The sequence below is a fragment of the Pagrus major genome, chromosome 2, assembly GCF_040436345.1.
Source record: "Pagrus major chromosome 2, Pma_NU_1.0".
In the NCBI taxonomy this organism is placed as follows: Eukaryota; Metazoa; Chordata; class Actinopteri; order Spariformes; family Sparidae; genus Pagrus; species Pagrus major.
This window is the reverse complement of record NC_133216.1, coordinates 16,059,407-16,070,579: the sequence shown is the minus strand read 5'-3', so window position 1 is coordinate 16,070,579 and position 11,173 is coordinate 16,059,407. Positions and strand designations below refer to the sequence as shown.

General features: G+C 40.6%; 1 protein-coding gene across 1 annotated transcript; it reads right to left on the bottom strand.

The window, feature by feature from the left end:
• Positions 1-2,351: 2,351 nt before the first annotated feature.
• ankk1 (ankyrin repeat and kinase domain containing 1) lies at positions 2,352-9,133 on the bottom strand. The gene is made up of 9 exons (XM_073494915.1): positions 8,949-9,133; positions 7,911-8,193; positions 7,633-7,784; positions 7,232-7,281; positions 6,718-6,873; positions 5,352-5,476; positions 4,186-4,219; positions 3,463-3,700; positions 2,352-3,384 (listed from the first exon to the last, which is right to left on the bottom strand). The coding sequence occupies exons 1-9, from the start codon at positions 9,131-9,133 to the stop codon at positions 2,352-2,354; spliced, it is 2,256 nt and encodes a 751-aa protein (XP_073351016.1).
• Between the last annotated feature and the right edge of the window lie 2,040 nt (positions 9,134-11,173).

The following is an 11,173-nucleotide window of genomic DNA, read 5'->3' as shown; positions in this document are numbered from 1 at the left end:
AAGATGTGTTTTGGCTGAGCTGGTTCTGTCACCACAAACACAGTTGGAAATTGTCCCTAAGTCTTGTCAAAGATAGCCAGGTTTTTTTGCCACTAACATGACAGGAAAATGTCCCGATGTCTTGCTAAAAATATCCAGTGGTTTTGTAATTAAAAATGTTGAAATACCCTCTTGAACAGTGGTCTCTGGCTTGGCAGCCGTCTCGCCCAGCTATCACTGCCACCATCCCCTCCTGGCATGAAAGTCAGCTGATATACATGCTATAATGTGAACATGATATGACAAATCTAGAAAATAAATGTTGATATGATAGGTACTAGGGCTGTCACAATAGCAGATTTTCACTGCACGATTATCATGGCCAAAATTCACAATGATATTATCTTGAAATCTATAGAAATATCTACATTTGTGTTTTGTCTTTTTGACAAATAAATTACCCTCAAAATACGAGTAGGGCGGTAGAGAGTAGTAGAGAGAGAGTCCCTAAAGATTACTGGAAAAAAATTACAAATTATTTTAGTCAGTCACCAGATTTTAGTCTGGTGACTGGGCTGAATCTAGAAACTTGAATCCTCTACCACATAAACTGAGAAAAGTAGGAGACATCTGTCCATCAGTGAAACTTACACTGTCACTGGCATATTCTTATATATTCTTGAAATTCTAGTTAAGGAAAGAAGTAGGTGCCATTTTAAGGATTTTTAATTTGGAAATTCTACTTGTTGGTGCAAAACCCAGATCAGACACATTAGGGAGAAGTTTTTGTATGCCTTCATTCATGTGCGGAGGGGATCTTTAAGAATTTTTTTTGTTGTCAGATTGGTCTAACACTGTCAGGTTAACAGCTACAGGAAAGTGTAATTTCAGTGAACCTTAAACCTCCAACACACAGTATGCCTTTGCTGATACGTCTAATCCCCCCAGGATTAGAACTGAATGGATGGATGGTTCAGTGTTGACAGACATTCAAAAGCCAAGCTAAGAGACATCACCTAATATACTCAGGGTCAAACTTCATGAAAAAAAGAAGAAGTAGTTTTGGAACAAGATTACCATTTAAAAATAACACAGCAAACATTCTTAGTCCAACTCAACACTCTGTTCATGTACAGTAATGTGATTCAGCTCAACACGGTCGGTCAGTCTCCTGTGGTTCCTGTGAAAACCATGTGAATCTGCAGGTCAATACAGCTCCTGAATCCATGCATTTAATTTCAATATAATAAGGTGTCAGTGTGGTAAATGAGTGTAGCATGAGCTAGGCAGTGCTTCCCTCGGTCTGCAGGGAATGACTGATAATCAGTTACCTCGCCTTGTCATAAAGCACATATGTATTTAGAGCTGGGGGAGCTGAATAGATGCATCTTAATAATGCCAGTGACAGTCACCCAGTAGTACTGTTGTCATCCATATTATTACCAGATTATTAGACACATAACACCCTCATATAGTCTGACAGGTTTAATCCAATGAATGCCTTCATATGTCATTATAACAGCAGCTCTTTTTATATTTTCATTTTCATCTACATGCATCAGCAGCATTAATTCCATTTATGAAGAAAGCACACAGAGAAGGGTGATTCAAAGAGGAGAATCAATACATGTTTTGTGACTATAGGGCACTTCACCTGGTTCTGACCTCCAGTAAAACGTCCCTGTAGGATTTCACAGACTTTTGTGTTATTTATTTTCATAGAAATGCCTGATTTGGAATTGGAAAATGGTAATACTTTAAGTGGTCTGTTTGTTCTTTAATCTGTAGTTTATAGCAAAATAATACCAGCAGAATAAGACGAAGAGTTCATTTGTTGGTGAACCAAAAAGTGGGAAATCATCCAATGTTACAGTAGTACTTCTACATAGTGAGAAGTTTTGTGAGATAAAGGTATGAAAACCTAGGGAAAAAAAACAAAACATAGTTTTGCTTAGTATTCTTGTCAGATACAGAGAAGTTATTGTAGTCCTTTTAACTCATCATAATTTAAAGGGGCTCTGTGTAACTTCTGTATTGTGCAGAATTGTGGAAAAGCTGACCCGGATCCAGGCATGCATAGGCAACCAGGAGAGACAGGGGAGGTCTCATTTTTCCCATCACCTTATAATCCGCTCACATATGGCCAATAAAAAAGTGATTAATACACGTGAATTGCTACAGATTGCTACCTAGAGCCCCTTTAACAATGAGAAATATAACACATTTTTTAGAAACAATAGATTCAACTTTTTCGTTGTTGCACAGTCTACAAGTACTGAGAAAATAAAATTCAGGTTGGTAACTAACTAGAGGTACAAAAAGCAGTAAAAATGATTTAAAATAAATGACAAAATCTTCATCATCTATTGCAACTACTTCTCCAGTAGTTGCACTATTTCTTGTTTTTCCCACCTCTGGGCCACATTCAGAGCTGTGGATCCAGAAGAGTCAAGCAGAGTCCTGTCTGCTCCATTCAGCAGCAGAGCCTTTACAATGGGCAAACAGCCATGCTGGGCAGCCAGGTGTAGAGGTGTCGCATTTCCTGAGTTTACTGCATTCACATCTGCATGATGTGATATTAAGTGGAGGACACTTGGGAAACTCACACTGGTACATGCGACATGTAATGGCGTCCATCCTTCACTGTCTTCTGACACATTGGGGTCGGCTTTGGATGCCAGGAGCTTTGCCACCACTTCCGGCTCACTCTGGTGGCAGGCGAGGTGGAGTGGGGTCCAACCATTCTCACCTCTGGCGTTCACACAACCACCCTGACTCTCCAGCTGGACCACCGTAGCTTCGTGTCCCTTTAGGGCAGCCAGGTGCATGGGAGTCCAGGCTTGGAGGGTCTTGGAGTCTGGGCTGGCCCCATTTGACAACAGCTGCCTGCATATGCCTGTGTGACCCTTCAGAGCAGCCAGGTGTAGTGGAGTGTATCCTCTGCTGTCTGTGGTGTCAATATTCACCTCACTCTTCAGCAACTGTCTGACCACTCTGTTATGACCCTCCCCAGCTGATAAGTGAAGAGCAGTGGAGAGGGAGCAGTCTGTAGCGTTAGGATCTGCTCCCTGAGAGAGGAGGAGCTTGGCAATGTTCAGATGCCCATAGGCGGAGGCTAGGTGGAGCGGCGTTCTCCCTTGCGCCTCGCGTTCTCCGACTGCTTCCTCCGACAGCCGTGAAAGCAGCAGGCGCACCACTGTTTCATGGCCATTCTGGCAGGCCAGGTGGAGGGGCATCCAACCAGCTTTTTCCCGGGCATCCGCCTCAGCTCCTTTGTCCAACAGGAGACGGACGGTCCTGTCATCACCGTTCTGGGCAGCAAAATGGAGCGCTGTCCACTGGTCCTCATCTCCCTGGGTGGTAGCTGCTCCATGTTCCAGTAACAAAGAGATGATATCATGAAGCCTGAAGAGACGAAGCTTCATTCAGTATCAAATCTTTAGTTCACCTTTTTTACAAAAGTTTAATATTTTTTCTACAGACCTGTGCAGAACAGCAATGATAAGAGGAGTGTAACCTCTGTCAGTCGTGCAGTTGACCTCAGCGCCTAGATTCAGCACATGCTTGACACTCTCTGCATCCCTGCTGGCTACCGTGTAGTGGAGGAGGCTCTTTTCATCTGAATACTGTGTCTGTACGTGCTCTCTTTTCACAGACTGTCTGAAACTACCAAAGTCTTTTTTTGACAGCAGAGCAAGAACACCATCATTGTCATATTGACCTGTGAAATGAAAGCAAAGGGCATTATATGAGAATAAAAGAGCTGCAGAAGTGATGATGATAGTTTGTCACAGGAACTTTTTATGAATTAAAGTCAGTCATTATATGCAGTGTTCTCGTGTACATAAAGGCAAAAGGTGAAGCTTATTGGAGGCTGTGGAGCGCAGTCAATAATTAAAATGTTCACCAAGGGCCTTAGCCTTTGAACGAATGCACCTACAGTATACATTCATATTTTAATGGGGAATGGCATTGAATGGATCAATAAATATAGTCAATAATCTACTCAACATCTCAGAGATAAAGGATCCAAGAGGCTGCATGAATGTGTCTTTTATTCTCTCCACTTCCACTGAAAGTTGACTCTGCTATTCAGTACCAAAGGTAATATTAAAAATGTGACAGGACTGTAAATAGCACTTTTTAAATGTCAGCCCTCCAGGCTTTGTACTGCACTGAGTATGATTTCTCTACCCATGTGTTTACCTGAGGGAAGGTCAGACATCTCAGGCAAAGCAATCTGAAATGGAAAATAAAGAAAGAAAGGGAATACTACAAAAGTCATTAGCTGCAACATCAATCATCACAAGTGGTTAATAAGCACATACATAAGTCACAATGTGGGCATGGTGTTCAAGGGTATGAATGACTTGACACTTAAACAGCTGCAGTGTTATAATCTAAGTACGTTATATTTAATCTTATTTAATATCTTGTGTACTCTTTTAAGCCACACTCGCAGCTAGAAATGCCATGACATTTAGGACAGATATCTATGGTGCCATGAGGATTTTCATCTAGCAGGAAACAAATGACATTACTATCAGCCTCAGTTGTACTTTGTTTAGTGCTAATGAGCAACAATGTCATGGCACCAAACTAAGATGACGAGCATTATAAACATCATACATGCGAGACATCAGCATATTTGCATTCTTAGTGTGAGTTTGTTAGCATGCTAATATTAGCATTACTTTAAAGAGGCTATATTAGATATTTTTAAATTAACAGTGTTTCAAATGGCATTGTGAAAAGAGGTTGCACGTAGTGATGAACCTACAGTTATCACCTGAAACTGCAGCACCCCCTTGGACCATTAAAGTGAATTTCAGTTCATTTGGCCACAACTTTACTGTTTTTGATTGACTCTCACCGCTCTCATAGCGCCATTTTTGGCCGCAGCAGTTGGTTGCTTTCAGCTAAAATGCTCCAATAAAGACACTACCTGCTCAGAATCAAACAGCAGACATACAAAGTTAGCAAGAACAGAGTGAAGCGTTAAGCAGCTAAAGAGATATTCCCCTCAGGAGGTGGTGGAGACCAAAAACAAAGCTTAAAGAGAGTAAGGACTTGCATTCGTCAGGTGCAAAAGGTACAAGACTTCAAATAAATGCTGATGTTGCTCCATAACTGCTGAATGTGTGTAAATGGACAGCTGTTTGAGTTCACCATATCAACTTCCAAGGCAATGATACAGTGTGTCACTCATGTGAATGTACTTTTTTGTGGTGTCAGCTGCATTACCTTTCCTACACTCTTCCTTTTAACGCCATTAGCCTGATCGAGCTGTTTATTATGCCAAAGGTGGCGTAGTTACAGTACAGTAGATACTAACGGACCGTTTAAGCAAGCAGCTGTCAAGCAGAACTAACCTTGTTTATCGGGGAAACTAGCCAGGGATATTTCGATGTGTGTCCATTGTCGCCATTTTTGTGACATTTGATTGATCCTGGGATCTTCAGGACTTCACTCAGAGCCTCCGTTTTCCTCACAGTATCTGCAAAGAAAACAACAGTCAAACAAACGACTGTTCTGGATCTGCCTCACCAAACAAATGGGTTCCTATGGATTCACAACACAAAAAAATCCTAGTGGGATCCTCTCATAATTGCATCACTCCAGAGAGTGAATGGTCAGGCATGATTCACAGGTCAATTATTTCATAGATGCAGTAACACAAGTGAGTTTTTGTCAACAAAAACACACAAATTGGGATCACTGCGGTTGATGAATAAACATGTAACTCATTTGTATTCATTAACATGACATCTCAAGCCGTACAGTAAGTGTTTGTCTAAGCAAGGGTGACCCACTTCCTCTGGTGTAAATGTTTCACTCAAACATCACATGCAGTAAAATCTGTTATCTGTTGACTTGATTACGACATACAAGCCTAAAAAGATGACGTGGTTGTTTTGTTTTGTATGTTTTCGAGAAACATCTATTTCTGTGAGTGCAGTTTTTTTTTTTTTAGAGCATTTTTACTTTTTGTTTTTATTTTATAAAACACAAAAACAAGCTAGACAATAATTTGTTGATATTCTCATTAAGGGAAAATCATTTAATATTGTTACTGAATATCTTTGCTTCATTTTAAACTCAAATATTGCTTCAATTAGACATTAGAATAATGAAAGCTATGCAGGTTTTGTTTCTTTCAACATTACACAACTATATGGCGATAGCTATGTTGATATGATGTTATCCTCTCTTCTTGACAATAATTGTAAATCAAGAATTCAACACCAGCTGTGTAATGTAATGTGTGAGAATAACAATAATAAAGAAAATTAAAAAAAAAAAAAAAAAAAAAAAAGAATAATGAAAGCAATTAAACACAACATCAGACAATGTGGCAAATTGGACATCATCTGTCTGAGGATGAAGCAAAGATATTGTGCTTGCTCTGATAATTTCCCAAATGTATTTTGTCACATCTTCAGGGCAAACTGGTGGTATAATAATTAAACCAGTCTTTGTGCAAACACGCCTTAACGATTCTGGTATGTCATTACCCGAGGATGCTGGAGTAAAATTTAATTCTGTGAGCTCAGAGACCTAAAAGAGAAATTTTATTTACATGTGTGTCACATATAAATGTTCGCTAGAGTGTGATTTAGCCATTTTTTGATGGGAGCCATGGCTTGTTAAATCTCATCAACTATAAGAGGCAAAAATTGCTGTGGTTCCATTGAGAGCTTTAAATCCAAATTAGAAAGTTGGCTGAAAACAGTGTACCTGAGAACTGTGGCCTCTTCCTCTGGTCCTGGTCCCAGCACTGCTGCATGATGCTGATCATCTGGTCGCACTCGTGGGGCTTCCGATCAGGCATAATCTCCACACAGGGTCTCTTCCCATGTGACACCTGTAAGATCACTGTGGTGATGCTGCACCCTGGGACCACAAATCAGATGTCAGACGCATGGTTCATTATAGATCAACACATTTTATGATAGTTTGTCCCTCATTTCCTCTTTTTTCGTCCTGTTTTCCCACTTTTTTCACTCTGTTTTATGCTTATTTACAACACTTGGGACAGTTAAGGGTGTTTGTCTCATTTGATTTTGTTCAATGTGCATCAAAAAATACATCTGCAGCACGAAATTGTTTATTCAACTGATAATTAATAGACGACTGACTTGCATTAAGACACTGAGAAGAAAATGCCTTCAGCCTGATGTTGTTTAAGTGATCATAGTGAGTGTAATTTGACTTACACCTTAAAGTACATTTCAAATGAATGAAGTCCTACCTGCAAATGGTTTCTGTTGTGTCAGAATCTCCCAAATCACAATTCCAAAGCTGTAAATGATCGAAGCAGAGAGACACTTCAGTCCTTTTGTTCACTTTCTCATATCCTGCAATCAGTGAACTCTGTCTCTCTTTTATATAAAAGGCAGTGAAAATGATGACGCTTTTTTGTTCTCTAAAGAAACGTAATGCTTTTTAATATAAAAGAAAACCAAGGAATATTAACGGGTAAAAAGAGTGAGTGAGACATGAGAAATATTCAAAGAATGTCCCACCAGTGGCCTGTAAGAGAGTAAAATGTATACAGTGGAGAGCAAGGTTACACTGTGTGAATTCTGGATTGTGCACCGAGTCAGAAAAAAGCTCGATGGTGCAATTTCAAAAATGCCTTTGGCAAGTCACCTGTAAACATCAAAGGTAGTTTCTGGAGGATCGGGGCACTGAGTGAAGGTCTCTGGAGGAATGTAACTTATGTTCCCTCTTGCTGTCAGATTCTCCATGAACAAGTTCTTGCTCATGCCCTCTTCCCAGCGAATTAAACCAATATCTGAAATCTTAGTAGGAAAACAGAGTCCCAGAGTGGTGCAGAATTAGCATACATTGCTCTGTAAAGCTCAGAAACGTCCAGAGATTACTGTAAGCATCTGTAACTTATAATGCTTTCACTGAGTCTCACTGACCTTGACATGGAGATGATCGTCTAGTAGGATGTTGGATGTCTTGAGGTTAAGATGGAGTAGTGGAGGTTTCATGCTGTGGAGGAAATTCATGCCCATGGACACCTCATGAATCATCTGGAACTTCTTTGGCCACATTAAAGTGTGACTGGCTAGGAGACTGTTCAACGATCCATTACTCATGTACTCCATCACCACAGCAGTCGCTTCACTGCACAGTCCGTAGACGGACACGATGTACTTGAATTTCACTTTGGCTATGTCGGATGCCTCGTCCATTACTCTCCTGTAAGAAAATAATGGTCAGTGAATGGGCTGAGAGTTTGAAATAGGTATTTTCAAACTCAGCAGGGTCACCAGAATAAAATGCCGGCAGTCAACGTTTCTGCACGGATACATTGAAGTTTGAATGTCATTTGTATCATACAACACTTAGGTGTTGTATCACATTCTGACTACATATATATTATTATAGTATATTATGTGGATTTTCTTTAGACAATTTCCAGTTACATTTGTGCCGACAAGGAGCGGGTGTTTTCAATGAGCTGTAGTGGCATCTCCAGCCGTGTTTGTGGCAACAAAATCAGTTATCAGTTCAGTTCAGTTCAGTTCATTATCTACCGCTTTTCCGTGAGGGTCGCGGAGATGTTGCCGCTTTATCGCCCCTTTCAGGGGATTGCGGGTTGCGGGTTACTGGGGCCAAATCCAGTTCACATAGGGCGGCAAAATCAGTTATTTTAAGTCAAAATATGATTTTTCCTAACCCTAACCAAGAGTTTTTTTGGGCCTAAACCCAACCAGACATAGCATGGTCACAACACAAAATGGAAAATTCAAGTTTCAACATTTCAGAAACGTACATTATCACATTTTTTCTGCTGACTGGGTTGTCAGAAGTTTGACCACTGAATATGGCAAGATCCTAATATTAAGTACACAGCTGTGCCAATATGCTAAAACACTGCATTAAATTCAGACAGTTGCCTGTATCTGACAGCAGGTGTTTTTTTGTGCTAGTTTACATGATGTAAGTCCTACCTGTAAAAGTTTTTTGGACACAAAGTTGTGTTGAAGCTCTTCAGTGCACATTTTTCCCGCCAGACCTTCAGCTTGACCTGGTACACTTGACCAAATTTGCATTCTGCCACCTTAATCCATTCAGCCTCAAAGTCGTCCTTCTTGAAGTTCCTGAACTGCCCGGGGGATCCGTCAAGGCAATCCATGAGTACAGACAATCCACACAGAGACCCGCAACCCCACTCACTGTCTAATCCTACACTGAAGCTGGGGGTTTATCCTCCAGATCTACATCGATCAGCAGCACCACAGGAGCTCAAGTCTCAAGCGGGGGAAGAGAAAGTTGTACAGTACAACATTGACACACATTCAGTTAGTATCAGCTGGAGGTGTGAAAAGCAGGTGGTGTCACCTACATGCTAGACTACTCTGTCGACCTGTGGGAGGGGCTGAGCTGCAGAACTTGTTTGCACTGCAATGTTGCAAAGCCAGTTTGAGCTGCCAGGACCTGCTGACCTAGCTTTCAATCATCCATATATATTTTACAAAACGTACCAATTCTTGTCTTTCACCTTTCACCTCTTTCACCTGACGCCTGGAAGGAAAACAAAATGATTCCTTAGAAATTTGCATCTTGATTCAGCAACGAGAGTATGATATGATATGACAGTTGATATGATGTATATGCCCATTGTAATTTGGGTGTGTTTACACAGTAAATGAACTACCTAATGAACCATCCACTTCTATCAAACTGCACTTTAACAAGGCACTTAACCCCCAGCAGCTCCAGAAGAGACAGCTCAGTGGTCAGCAGTTTGGGATTGAGAATATGGCAATTCTGTACAGCAGCAGGGTCTGGATAGAGTGTGTGTGTGTGTGTGTGTGTGTGTGTGTGTGTGTGTGTGTGTGTGTGTGTGTGGTCGTCCTAGGCGCTGCCACTCAGTTGCTCTGTAAAGCAATGTCTGTGTAACCAAATTTCAAATTTATGGATGAGAAGACAAACACTAGCTGAAAGATAATATATGAAAAAAGGCTTGTTGTGTCCTGCTTATTTTATAAAACAGTCTTCAAACTCATTAAAAAGAAATAGGTCTGACATTTGGGGAAATGCGCTTATTCGCTTTCCTATCAAGTTCCTAGATGAGAAGATTGAGCCACCAGACTGGTGAAATATTAATGCAGATCTATGGCGCCAGGTGCAGTTGTTTCCCATTCTAATAGTCCCTCTCATCTGCATTTTTTTTCAAGTCATGACCTGTCCTACTCTGTTTCTGATTGGCTAGTAAATGATAAATGGACTGTATTTATATACGTCAGCATCCACCCATTCACACACACATTCATACACTGGTGTCAGGGGCTACCATGCAGGTTGCCACCTGCTCATCAGGCATAACAACCATTCTTACTCACACACTGATAAAAGAGCTGCCGGGGGCACTTTGGGATTCAGTGTTTTGCCTAACGGCACTTTGAGATGTATACTGCAGTTGTTGGGGATTGAACCACCCACCCTCCGACTGTTAGACAACCGCTCTCTCTCTGAGTCACAGTGTTGACATGCCTTCATTGGTGTGTTTGGTTCGGTTTAGGCAGGAGGAGTGAGATTGCTTTATACATCTGCCAAACTGGGGATAAATAAATTTCTTTGAATTGATGCTCGGAGGTGTATTTTGTCATCTTCAGACACAACGAGGCTAGCTGTTCAACCCTCCTTCTCGTCTTTCTTGCCAAACTAAGCTAACTAACCTCTGTCTCTCGTATTTCCTTCACAGACATGAGAGCGGCATCGATCTTCTCAATCAACTGATCAAGTAAACGCATATTTCCCCAAAATGTTGAGTTATTACTTTAGGGTTTATTGTTAATCAGTTTTGTGTCCGCAGTTCTTTTCTTTTTGATCTGTGTGCCAATTGGTTTCTCCCTAATTACAGGTGACGTCAAAGTGATTCTACGGTGAGTCATCGCAGAGATTTTCATGCCAATTTAAACACATACTTGGCTGTTATCAGGCAGTTTCGATCAACGGACACAAAACATTTTGTGGCAACAACAAAAAAGTTAAAATGATAAAAGAAAATGTATAATCTCATTCATTCAAACAACTTATGTTAACTTGGTTGACTTAAAGTTAGAATTCACTGTTAAACTTTGTTGGCAAAGCTCAAGAATTCATCATGAGGTAAACTATCTTTCTTTTATTTTCCATTATCTTTTCCCTTTTTTCTCTTATATTAATCATG

What these genes read in the sequence shown, in the direction of transcription:
- ankk1 (XM_073494915.1), bottom strand. Translation starts at nt 9,133, where the DNA reads ATGGATTGCCTTGACGGATCCCCCGGGCAGTTCAGGAACTTCAAGAAG. An exon ending in ACGATCATCTCCATGTCAAG is followed by an intron (nt 7,785 to 7,910) that starts GTCAGTGAGACT and finishes TTTCCTACTAAG; the next exon opens with ATTTCAGATATTGGTTTAAT. An exon ending in ACTACCTTTGATGTTTACAG is followed by an intron (nt 7,282 to 7,632) that starts GTGACTTGCCAA and finishes GATCATTTACAG; the next exon opens with CTTTGGAATTGTGATTTGGG.